Below are 13,774 nucleotides of genomic sequence, written 5' to 3'. Positions count from 1 at the left end.
TCAGGATAAAGTGGATAATGCATCTTTGAACTTAAGATAATGTTGATAATGCATATACTGCCTCAGAATAACGTGGATAAGGTATTAACTGCCTCAGGATAATGTGGATAAGGCATATACTGTCTCAGGATAATGTGGATAAGGTATTAACTGACTCGAGATAACGTGGATAACACATTTTCGACTTTAAAATAATGTGGATAAGGCATATACTGACTCAGGATAACGTGGATAAGGTATTTACTGCCTTGGGATAAAGTGGATAATGCATATATTGCCCCGGGATAATGTGGATAATGCATTTTCGAATGTAGGATAACGTGGATAAGGTATTTACTGCCTCAGGATAACATGGATAAAATACTAAATGCCTCTGGATAACGTGGATAAGGTATTAACTGCCTCAGGATAACGTGGATTATGCATATACGACCTCAGGATAACGTCGATGAGGTATTAACTACCTCGGGATAATGAGGATAAGGCATTTACTGCCTCAGGATAACGTGGATAAGGTATTAACTTGCTCGGGATAATGAGGATAAGGCATTTACTGCCTCAGGATAACGTGGATAAAGTAATAAATGCCTCAGGGCAACATGTATAAGGTATTAACTGCTTCAGGATAACGTGGATTATGCATATACTGCCTCAGGATAACGTGTATAAAGTATTAACTGCCTCAGGATAAAATGGATAAGGTATTAACTGGCTCAGGATAACGTGGATAATGCATATACTACCTCAGGATAACGTGGATGAGGTATTAACTACCTCGGGATAATGAGGATAAGGCATTTACTGCCTCAGGATAATGTGGATAAGGTATTAACTGCCTCAGGATAACGTTGATAAAGTATTAACTGCCTCAGGATAACGTGGATAAAGTATTAACTTGCTCGGGATAATGAGGATAAGGCATTTATTGCCTCAGGATAACGTGGATAAAGTATTAAATGCCTCAGGATAACGGGGATAAGGTATTAACTGCCTCAGGATAACGTGGATAAGGTATTAACTGGCTCAGGATAACGTTGATAAAGTATTAACTGCCTCAGGATAACGTGGATAAGGTATTAACTTGCTCGGGATAATGAGGATAAGGCATTTACTGCCTCAGGATAACGTGGATAAAGTAATAAATGCCTCAGGGCAACATGGATAAGGTATTAACTGCTTCAGGATAACGTGGATTATGCATATACTGCCTCAGGATAACTTGTATAAAGTATTAACTGCCTCAGGATAAAATGGATAAGGTATTAACTGGCTCAGGATAACGTGGATAATGCATATACTACCTCAGGATAACGTGGATGAGGTATTAACTACCTCGGGATAATGAGGATAAGGCATTTACTGCCTCAGGATAACGTGGATAACGTATTAACTACCTCGGTATAATGAGGATAAGGCATTTACTGCCTCAGGATAACGTGGATAAGTATTAACGGCCTCCGGATAACGTGGATAAGGTATTCACTGCCTCAGGATAACGTGGATAAAGTATTAACTGCCTCAGGATAATGTTGATAATGCATATAGTGCCTCAGGATAACGTGGATAAGTTATTAACTGCCTCAGGATAATGTTGATAATGCATATAGTGCCTCAGGATAACGCGGATAAGGTATTAACTGCCTCAGGATAACGTGGATGAAGTATTAACTGCCTCAGGATAACGTGGATAAGGTATTAACTGCCTCAGGATAACGTGGATAAGGTATTAACTGCCTCAGGATAATGTGGATAAGGTATTAACTGCCTCGAGATAACGGGGATAACACCTTATCGACTTTAGAATAATGTGGATAAAACCTCGGGATAATGTGTGTAAGACATTTCCTGGCTCAGGATAACGTGGATAAGGTATTAACTACCTTGGGATAATGAGGATAAGGCATTTCCTGCCTCAGGATAACGTGGTTAATGCATTTTCGAACTTAGGATAATGTTGATAATGCATATAGTGCCTCAGGATAACGTGGATAAGGTATTAACTGCCTCAGGATAACGTGTATAATGAATATACCGCCTCAGGATAATATGGAGAAGTTATTTACTGTCTCGATATAACTTGGATAACACATTTCAGACTTTAGGATAATGTGGATAAAGCATTTATAACCTCGGGATAACGTGTATAAAGAATTTACTGCCTCAGGATAACGTGGATAAGGTATTTACTGCCTCAGGATAATGAGTATTAGGTGTTAACTACCTCGGGATAACGTCGATAAAGCATTTATTGCATCAGGATAACGCAGATAATGCATTTTCGACCTTAGGACAATGAGGATAAAGCATTTACAGTTTCAGGATAACATGGATAAAATATTTACTGCCACAGAATAATGTGGATAATGCATTTTCGAACGTAGGCTAATGTGGATAAAGCATTTACAACCTTGCGATAACGTGGATAAAGTAATTATCCACTTTAGGATAACAGAGAATGGGCATTCATACCCTCAGGATAAAGTGGATAAATTTCTATTACTTCCGGATAATGTGGCTAACATTTCTACCGTCTTAGAATAACCTGGATATGATATTTACATTTTCCGGATAACGTGGCTAAAATAATTACGACCTCAGGATAACATGGATAGGGAATCTGCTGTCCGGGGATAAGGAAATTAATGCTTTAGGATAGCATGGGTAAAATAATTATGCTTCTCTTAATAGAATACCAAAAAGGAATCAGGTCATAAGGAAGGCCGAAAGCTTTTTCAATAAGAGAACAAAAGCTTTCCTGGGACATGATAAAAGCTCTTCTCATAAAATTCCAAAGCTTTTGTATTAATTGGCAAATAATGTTAAGACCTGGGGATATCCTACCAAAAAATATCGGAAGTTATTTTTCCAAAAGCTTTTTGAATATAAAATCAAAAGCTTTCAAGGAAATGAAAAAAGCTCTTCTCATAGACCTGAAAAGCTTTTGTATTAATTGACGAGGAATGTCAAGATATTGAGATATCCTCCCACAAAAAAATATTAGAAGTTATTTTGCCGAAGGCAGTATTTCAGGAGATCAAAATGTCTTCATAAAAAACACCAAAAGCTTTAGATGATTTTCTTTTAGATGATTTTTCTTTTCAATAGAATATCAGCATATTATCTTATTGGACTTGCAAGCTCTTTTTGATAAGTGACAAGAAATTATGATCATTGAAAACCAAAAGCTGGTATCGTCGATAACAAGATTCCTTTTTAATAGAGTATCTCAATCTTTTCTTATAAGACTCCAAAGCTGTTTTTGCAAATAGTCAGAAATTCTGGTTATTGAAAATCAAAAGCTCTTCTCGTAAAAGTCAAACATTTTCTCATTGATTATTAAACAAGTAAGCAAAGGCTACAGTCGAGCGGGGCCGACCGTTGAATACCCTACAACACTACAATAAATGATACAGTTTATATAGGCGAGATACTCGAAAGAATTCCACAAGATATTGTGCCAAATAATAAAGAAAAACATCAGGTTTCGTTCTCTAATTTTCGAATAATAGCAACATAAACTAATTTGCTCATTTCCAATTTGGCTTTTGCAATGTCCGGTAACCCCCATTCAAATGTGCGTGAGGATCGGTTGATAATTACGACCTGCTGACAATTTTGCAGTTTTTTGGTCCATTTCAACCCCTAAATATATGGCGATCATCTCCAAAAAGAATAGGCTTCTATTCTGACCCTCATCTGATCCCCATGCAAAATTTCGTTAGGATCGGGCCATAAATGCGATCTGTATATGATATCCTGATAACTACTTAGTTTTGTTAGCTGTAGAAATATTACCAAATGTTTAATTCAAAATGAAAATATGCCAAAAACATGACAAAATTGAAAAAATTTGAGAAAATTTTACAAAATCAATATTTTCATCTTTAGAGAGATATTTTTATGCGATTTTTTTAGACGCTTTTTCTTTCCTGCCAAGAGGCCATTCTAAACTAATGAGAACTTTCGAAATCAGTTCAGTCGTTCTCGACATATAAGAGATTTTTCAAGCATATCTTTTTTGATAAACATATATATCGCACATATTTTGCTATATATCCGTTTTGTTGGATTTTAACATCAGTGTAAAGATCAGAAGTAACCTTGTCATGGCTTTGTGATTTCGCCGGGATTTAAAATATTCGCGGTTTAATGAAAAATTTTGAATTTTTTCAACACAAAAGATATGGTCTATTTTACCCGCTAAATGTTATCCGATGACCACCCAAATTGGTAGGCTTCTTCCCCGCCCTAAACTCTAGCTACATGCGAAATTCCGCGTCGATTGGTCTATAATTGCGACCTGTATAGCTACTGCAAAATCCGACATTTTTTCAGTATTTGGTCCATTTCAACCCCTAAATATTATGCGATCATCTCCAAAAGAAATAGGGTTCTATTCTGACCTAAGACCCACCTCCATTCTAAATTTCGTGAAGATCGGGCCATAATTGCGACCTGTAGAGTGATTACAAATTAACATGGACAGACGGACAGACGGACAGACGGACAGACGGACGGACGGACATACATAGCTAGATCGACTCTGCTCGGCGAGCTAGGAAGATCCATATATACTTTCCTATATGGGAAATCAATATTTCGAGGTGTTACATAATTTTTGGGCCAATCAAACTTATAATACCCCCAACACATAGTGTTGTAGGGTATAAAAAGCTCTTCTTTCAGAGGATGTTCTACTTCAATTGATTTCGTAGATCTTCTCAAAGAGGGGTAAAGTCCTAAAGCTTTTCTTTTAGGTACCAAAAATCTTTTTCAATAAAATATCACAAAAATTTTTTCGACTCCTTTGGATCTTCGTGAAAATGGCAAGAAATGTTGATATTGAAAATCAAAAGTTCTTTTCGTAAAAGCCACAATATTTCTCACTGATTATTAAAAAAAGCTTTTCTTACAAGAGAAGAAGTTCGTAGATCTTCTCAGAGAGGAGAGAAGACCTAAAGCTTTCTTTTAGATAACAAAAAGCTACTTCAATAGAAGATCACCATCTTTTCTTAGTGAACTTCAAAGCTCTTTTGGTAAATGACAAGAAATTCTGATCAGCGAAAATCAAAAGCTTTTCTCGGATAAAGCACAATTTTTTCTCCTTGATTATTAAAAAATCTCTTCTTTCAGAAGAAGTTCCATTTTTACATGATGTGGTATTCTCAGGTCTTCTGAGAGAGGAGAAAAAATTCGTGTTTTCATGGAAAGCCATTCTAACCAAGAATCATCTAAACATCTTTGTGAGCTTTCCATTTTTTCTCTTTTCATGAGGTCCAAAAATTTTAAGATATGATTCTGTTGTCTTTCCCTAAAAGGGTAGGGTACCCTTTAAGAAACCCAAGGCGTTCCCAACATCCAAAGTATTCTGAGAGAAGAGTAAAATTCTTCTTCTCTCTAAGGAAGGCCGGAGATTGAATAAATGTTCTAAGGTCCAGTCAACTTTAGGCACTGTAAAATATGGAGAATACTAAAGAAATGTACAGAAAAAAAGACAATAGACTTCTATGGGACACAGAAGAGCTCTAGGCCCTCTGAGACACATAGAACAGCCAAATTTCTCCCAGGCCTTCTTAGAATATGCAATAAATGATCTACATACCCTCCACACTTATGCCACGACTTTTTTAGGGCCTCCTAGAAGAAATCATGGTCATCTAGAGTCTTTGAAGGTCTTCAAAGACTCCTACAAAGACTCACGATCTCCTAAGACACCTGCAAGACTTGAGGGTCTTCTATGATACCCAGAAAGCCAGAGTGTCGTATATGGTTCCTAGAAAACCTGAAGGTCTTTTATGGCTTCTTCGAAGGTCTTCAAAGACTCCTACAAAGACTCACGATCTCCTACGACACCTGCAAGACTTGAGGGTCTTCTATGATACCCAGAAAGCCAGAGTGTCGTATATGGTTCCTAGAAAACCTGAAGGTCTTTTATGGCTTCTAGAAAACCTGAAGGTATTTTATGGCAGCTAGAGGGGTATCTTTGTTTCTTAGATGACCTGTGGGTCTTTTATGGCTTCTAAAAGATCTGAGGGCTTTCTATGGCACCTAGAATACCTGAAGGTCTTCCATGGCCCCTAGAAGACCTGAAGCGCCAAGAATACCCCAGAATCTACTATGGAACCTGGAAGTCCTGAGAATCTTCTATGTCACCTAGAAGACGGAATAGTTCTCTATGACACCTGTAAGGTCCTGTGACACCTTGCAATGACTTGAGATTCTTCCATGGTCCCTAGAAGAAATGGGGGTCTTTTATAACACCCAGAAAACCAGAGGGCCTTCTGTGGCACCTAGAAGGCCTAAGCGTCTTCCTTGGCACCTGGAATACCCGAGAATCTTCTATGGAAACTGGAAGTCCTGAGGATCATCTATGTCACCTGAAAGGCCTTACGGTCTTCTTTGACACCTTGAAGGGACTTGAGATTCTTCCATGGCTCCTAGAAGAAACGAAAATCTTCTATGGCACCCAGAAAACGAGGGTTATTTTATAACTTTAAAAAAGTTTTTTTATTCGTCTCATCCTGCAAAGAAGGGAAATCTGGGGAGAGGCATTCCACACCTTTCTCATCCTTGCACCTCACGTCACCGAACAACCTCAACATAAATTTATTTCTAAACTCCATTTTAATCCTCAACAGTTAATATCTACACTTTGCTCTCTGTCCTCTTCTGCAGTTCGGACATTTCGGGAGTCTATGATTTTGAGGTTATAAAATTGGAGTAATTTAAGTTGTTTGGCCCTTGCCATTACTCCCGGGCTTAGCTGATATTAAATGGGCTTAACTGCACAGGAGACAATCGTCAACCTTTAAGTAATCCATATCCCGTTTTCATTTTAAATAGCTATTCCCTTACTCTCCATCTTCTTATCATCCTGAGTACTTCACTTAATTCCAGCCAAAAGCCAAAAGAAAAACACGAACAACATTGGCAACCAAAAGTAACCATTAAAAGTACTTAAAGCCTTCCCCCATCCTCCGCATCAAAAGCTTTTTTGTTAACTCACCAACAACAAAGACAAAAACAACCACAACAACAATTAAACTTTAGCCATAATAGTAAAATCCATAACAGCGCCGAACAAAAGAAGTTCCATTCATCCTCTGGATGAGCTCTCACATCCGATGTACGTGTGTGTACGTAGGACTTATAAAGCGTATGTAAATAATTGCAGTGTCCTTAAATGTTATGTCTCAATCTCGTTTAATGCAAAACTACATCCCCTTCCCCTCCTCCTCCACCCCTCCTGTAATGAAATTCAACCCTTTGCTGGGACAACATCAGCCAAAAAAATGAAGCAGGAATCACAAGGAGACACCGTACATAGGAATAAATCCTTAATTTTTATTCCTGTTTGCCCAGTGGAAATGGAGACTACTATCATTCATTTATTTGCCAGCTACTCTGATTCTGCTTCTTCTATTTTTTTTGGGTGTATGGGAGATAACATTTCCGTCATTGCTTTGCCTGCAGCTTCCCATCTTTCGTTTTTTCGAAAAGTGGAAATTCTGCGGTTCCTTTCGTTCTCGGCTTGTTTAAAAGTCAAATTGCATAGAACACCCATGAAATAATGAGCAGGACAATCAGAGGATATGAGCTGCAGATACTTGAGGAGATGATGGCAAGGGGAGGGGAAAGGGGCTCTGGAATTGGCCAAAAAACAAGAAACAAAAGAATATTAGGAATAGCAAAAATGACTACAGCCAGCCTACGTGTAAATAGCAAATGACAAAGGACAAAAGTGACAATGCGGAATGGAAAATGAAGTCGACTTTTAGGCGTAGTACAGCAAGTGTAGGAAAATTATTCAAATTTAAAGAAAGAATAACAAAAAATTTCTAGGGTGGCAGAGAAAAGAAAGAACTTCTAGGCGCCAAAGACGAGAAGAGCTCACGGTCTTCCAGGGCCGCCTAGAAAAGCTCATGATCTTCTAGGGCCGCTAGAAGAACTCATGGTCTTATAGGGCAGCCTAGAAGATCTCGTGGTCTAGAAGAGCTGGTGGTCTTCTGAGGCCGCCTAGAAGAGCTAGAGGCCTTCTAGCATCGCCTAGAAGAGCTTAAGTTCTTATAGTGTTTCCTAGAAGAGCTGGAGGTCTTCTATTGTCGCCTAGAAGAGCTCAATGTCTTCTAGGGCCGCCTAGAAGAGCTTGAGGTCTTCTAGGGCCTCCTAGCTTGAGGTCTTCTAGGGCCGCCTAGAAGAGCTTGAGGTCTTCTAGGGCAGCCAAGAAGAGCTGGTGGTCTTCTAGGGCCGCCTAAAAGAGCTGGTGCTCGAGGTCTTCTACGTCGACTAAAAGAGCTCAAGGTCTTCCAGCGTCGCCTAGAAGAGCTCAAGGCCTTCTAGCGTCGCGTAGAAGAGCTCAAGGCCTTCGAGCGTCGCGTAGAAGAGCTGGAAGTCTTCTAGAAGCCGCCTAGAAGAGCTAGAGGTCTTCTAGGGCCTCCAAGAAGAGCTAGAAGTCTTCTAAAGCCTCCAAGAGCTAGAAATCTTCTAGGGCCTCTTGAAGTCTTCGAGGAACTCCAAGAAGAGCTAGAAGTCTTCTGGGCCTCCTAGAAAAGTGAGGTTTTTTTAGGGTCTCCTAGAAGAACTCATGGGCATCTAGAGTCTTTGAGGGTCTTCAAAGACTCCTACAAAGACTCACGATCTCTTATGACACCCGCATATGGTTCCTAGAAAACCTGAAAGTAATTTATGGCAGCTATAGGTGTGTCTTTGGTTCTTAGATGACCTGTGACACCTGCAAGACTTGAAGGTCTTCTATGATACCCAGAAAGCCAGAGGGTCGTATGTAGTTCCTAGAAAACCTGAAGTTCTCTTATGGCTCCTAGAAAACCTGAAAGTATTTTATGACAGCTAGAGGTGTGTCTTTGGTTCTTAGATGACATGTGGGTCTTTTATAGCTTCTAAAAGATCTGAGGGCTTTCTATGGCACCTAGAACCCCTAAAGATCTTCCATGGCCCCAAGAAGACCTGAGGCGCCTAGAATACCCTAGAATCTACCATGGAACCTGGAAGTCCTGAGGATCTTCTACGTTACCTACAAGACTGGATGGTTCTCTATGACACCTGGAAGGTCCTGTGACACCTTGAAATGACTTGAGATTCTTCGATGGTCCCTAGAAAAAATGGGGGTCTCCTATGGCACCTGGAGTATCCGAGAATCTTCTATGGAAACTGGAAGTCCTGAGGATCTTCTATGTCAACTAGAAAACAGGAGCATTTTCTATGACACCTTGAAGGGATTCTTTCATGGCTCCTAGAAGAAATTGGGGTATCTTCTATGGCACCCAGACATCCTGAGGGCCTTTTATAGTTGCATGAAGATCTGAGGATCTTCGATGTCACCCCTAGAGAAGGCTTAAGGGGTGACTTTTATGGTCTTCCAGGTGCCATTGTGTCCTCCTATGACATCTAAAAAGCCCTGAGGGGTTCTATGACACATGGAAGACCCAACAAGTCTGAGGATCTTCGATGGTATCTGGAAGGCTTATGCGGTCTTTTATGGTCTTCCAGGTGCCATTGTGTCCTTCTATGACATCTGAAAGGTCTGAGGGTCTTCTATGACACATAGAAGACCTGTTGGATTTCTATGACACATAGAAGATCTGTTGGTCCGGTATGGCATATAAAATACCTGTTGGTCCTTTAGAACACAGGGAAGACCTGTTGGTCTTGCATGACATAAAGAAGACCTGTTGGTCCTGTATGACATATGAAATACCTGTTATTCCTGTTGTAGAAAAGACCTTGTGGGCTTCTATGCCATAAAAGAGATATATTAGTTCTGTTTGACATATAGAATTCCTCTTTGTCTTGTATGACACATAAAAGATCTGTTGGGCCTCCAAGACACATTTAATTCTTATTCCAAATGGAGGACCTCTTAGTCTTGTATGACATATAGAAGACATGTTGGTCCGTATGAAGTATAAAAGACCTGATGGTCCTTTCTCCTAACAGAGAAGGCCTGTTAGGCTTCTATGACGTATAAAAACAACTATTGGTCCTGTTTGACATAAATTAGACCTGTTGGTCCTATATGACATATAGAAGACTTATTGGTTTTCTACGACACATAGAAGATCTGCTTGTACTGTATGGCATATAAAATACCCGTTGATCATGCAGAACACAAAGAAGACCTGTTGGTTTTTTGTGACTTATAAAATTCATATTGGTCTTGTATGACATATAGGAGATCTGTTGGTCTTGTATGACATACTTGTTGATCTTGTATGACATATAGAAGATCTGTTGGTCTGGTAGAGCACAAAGAAGATCGTCTGGGCTTCTATGTCTTATAAAAGTCCTGTTGGTCATGTATGAATCAGAGTTGACTTGTTGGTGTTCTGTGACACCTGGAAGACCAGTTGGGGTTCTATGACACATAGAAGACCTGTTGAATTTCTTTGACACATAGAAGACCTGTTCGACTTTTATGACTTATAAAAAACCTGTTGGTCCTGTAGAGCACGGAGAAGATCTGCTGGGCTTTTATGACATATAGAGGACCTGTTGGTCCTGTGTGACATATAAAATACATATTGGTCCTGTGAGACAAATATAAGACCTGTTGGTCCTGTATGACATGTTAAAGAACTTTTGGGCTTCTACGGCACATGGAGGACCTGTTGTTACTTTTAGTTAATACTTGTCTTCCATGACACCTGGAAGTCCTTTTGGGCCTTTATGGCACATAAAATACCTACTGGTCTGCTATGACACATATGGCTTGTTTGGCATGGAAGACCTGGTTATCTTGATTGCCATAGAACACACTTCGTAGCGTAACCGAACTTAAAAAAATCGCCCAAAAAGAACACTTGTAAAATGTTGGCTCATTTTACAATTTTGGTATGTGTCTATGGCTTGGTTGTTGTTGTTGGAGCTGCTACAACTGTTTTATTGTTGTTGCAACTTCTTTACCAGCAAAAGTAATTTCAAACTTGTTCCATTCGGTGATTACCTCTCTTACATTACCAAGATATGGCAAAAAGAATGGCAACGTCCTTTTTTGTGTTGGAGTCGTAACTTGTCCTCAATGAGTCTGTGGGCAAACGAAGTAGTAGGCAGTCCTGGAACAAGGATGACAATAATAAAAACAACAACAACAATTGGGCTGAAATCTTTTAAAACAGCAGTTTTGGTGTCCCGGTTTTTTTTCTGTCGTTCGTTCGTCGAGCCTTGTAATCCTCGTGTAGACAAAGTCAAATGAGCAAATGTCTCTGCGCCGTCGTCGTTTTTTTTTATTTGTTCCTGGCCTAATAGTTGTTGCTGTTCAATGGTTGGTTTTTTAAGGACATGATGGATGCTGGTGTTTTTTTTTTTTGGAAATGTCTCTTTTTCTATTCGTTTCTAGTTTTAAATGTTTGCCCATAATTATGCGGACTCCGAAGGATAATTAAAAAAGTTATTGTGGCCGGTGATTTCGTGTTGTTGGTGTTTTATTGTTTTGCAGTCCTCCGTGAGGTTTTTTGTTGTCAAAGTTTATTAGTTCTGCGCTTTTTTTTCTGATTGTCCTTTGGTAGAATTTTTTTTGTTCGAACGAAAAAAAAACTCCTTCAAAAAGAAGTGCCTGCTCTTACCGTAGGTTTTGTCTCTTGATCTGGAGGTATGTCCTGATGATTATCGCAGATAAATGAAAATGAAAATTTCTTTGGAAATGTTTTTCCACAAACTTTTGATTTGTGCTAGCATTGAAAGTTTCCAGACATTGGGGAATGTCAAAAAGGAGAAGAAGAGAAGAGGAGAGAAAAGAAAAGGAAAAAAGAGATGAGTCGCTAATCCCATGTTTAACAAGGAGTCATAGATACTCGCGGGAAATTGTTGAGAAGTGAGGGAGATTTTTGACTTTTAAAGAGGGGAATCCTACAAGGATACCTAAAGGATATTTTGAAAGCCTACATGGGTGGCTACTATTGGGGAAGATTACCCCTACAGAAACGGAGAATTTTTGGTCAACCCGAGACTAAGGAGGACCACTGTTCCCAAAAAAAATCTCCTGAATCCAAGATAACAATTTAGGTGGCTGTTATTGGCTTAGATTACTCCTATGGAAATTGGGAATTATTGGTCAACTCGAGACCAGGTTGGACCATTGTTCCAACAAAAATTCGCTCAATCCAGGATACAAATCGATTTTTAAAATATCTCTCTCTCTCTCCCAAAGAAATCCTCCCCAACTTCCCTGGAAAAAAAGGAGTCCTTAATCTCATGTTTAACAAGAAGTCACAGCTACTCGTGGGAAATGGTTGAGAAGTTAGGGAAATTTTTGAATATTTTGGAAGAGGTGAATCCTTGGAGCTACAAGGATACCTGAAGGAAATTTTGGGAGCCTCTTCTGTCGACTACTATTGGGGTAGATTATTGGAAATTGGGTGTTATTGGTCAACTCGAGACCAAAAAAAAAAAAATCCTCCTGAATCCAGGATAAAAATCCATTTTAAAATGTCTCTCTATCTCTTCCTCCCCAAGAAATCCTCCACAACTTCCCCGAAAAATAGGAATTACTAATCCCATTTTTTACGAGGAGCCACATTTTTTCGTGGGAAAAATTTGAGAAGTGAGGGAAATTTTTGGCAATTGGAGAGGTGAATCCTTGCTGCTACAAGGACACCTGATGGAAATTTTGAGATCCTCTAGGGGTGGCTACTATCGGGAGAGTTTAGCACCATGGAAATAGAAATCATTTAACAAGGAGCCACAGCTACTCGTGGGAAATGGATGAGAAGTTTGGGAGATTTTTGACTATTTTGGTAGAGGCGAATCCTTGGTGCTACAAGGACACCAGAAGGAAATTTTGTGGCTACTTTTAGGATATTTTAGCCCCATGGAACCTAGAAATAATTGGTCAACTCAAGACCATTGAGGACCATTGTTCCAACAAAAAATCCGCTTAACCCAGGATACAAATCCATTTAAAAAATGCTCTCCCTCCCTCTCCTTCATCCTTCATAACTTCATGGAAAAGAGAGGAGTTACTAACCCCATGTTTTACGAGGAGCCACATCCATTTGCGGGAAATAGTTGAGAAAAGAGGGGAATTTTTAAGTATTGAAGAGGGGAATCCTTGGTGCTACAAGGACACATGAAGAAAATTTTGAGAGCCCATTAGGGTGGCTACTTTTAGGATATTTTAGCCCCATGGAACCTAGAAATCATTGGTCAACTCAAGACCATGGAGGATCATTGTTCCAACCAAAAATCCGCTTAATCCGGGATACAAATTCACTTAAAAAAATCTCTCTCTCCCTCTCAAAGAAATCCTCCACAACTTCTTTGGAAATGAGAGGAGTCGCTAATCCCATGTTTAACAAGGAGCCACAGCTACTTGCGGGCTATTTTGGAAACGGTGAATCCTTGGTGGTAAAAGGACACCTGAAGGAAATTTTAGGATAGTTTATCCCTATGGAAATTGGGAATCATTGGTCAACACGAGACCAGGAAAGACCATTGTTGTAACAAAAAATATCCTCAATCCCTCCCTCTCCAAGAAATCCTCCACAACTTCCCTGAAAAAAAAAGAGTTACTAATCCCACAAGGAGCCTCAGCTATGGTTGAGAAGTGAGGGAAATGGTTGAGAAGTGAGGGAGATTTTTGACTATTTTGGTAGAGGCGAATCCTTGGTGCTGCAAGGACACTTGAAGAACATTTTGGGAGCCCATTAGGGTGGCTACTTTTAGGATATTTTAGCCCCATGGAACTTAGAAATCATTGGTCAACTAGAGACCAGGGAGGACCATTGTTCCAAGAAAAAAAATCTCCTTAATCCAGGATCCA

General features: G+C 39.5%; 1 protein-coding gene across 1 annotated transcript in view; it reads left to right on the top strand.

Annotated features, from left to right (window-relative positions):
* Window positions 1–13,392, top strand: part of LOC101894081 (uncharacterized) — a 36,732-nt gene extending 23,340 nt beyond the window's left edge. Inside the window, exon 4 of the mRNA XM_059123497.1 lies at window positions 13,255–13,392. Coding sequence (XP_058979480.1) covers window positions 13,255–13,392 — 138 coding nt within the window. The remainder of the gene's footprint in view (window positions 1–13,254) is intronic.
* The last annotated feature ends 382 nt before the right edge of the window (window positions 13,393–13,774 follow it).

Source organism: Musca domestica, unplaced genomic scaffold (genome assembly GCF_030504385.1).
Source record: "Musca domestica strain aabys unplaced genomic scaffold, Musca_domestica.polishedcontigs.V.1.1 25, whole genome shotgun sequence".
NCBI classification, from domain to species: domain Eukaryota; kingdom Metazoa; phylum Arthropoda; class Insecta; order Diptera; family Muscidae; genus Musca; species Musca domestica.
This window is presented reverse-complemented; position numbering and strand designations above follow the sequence as displayed.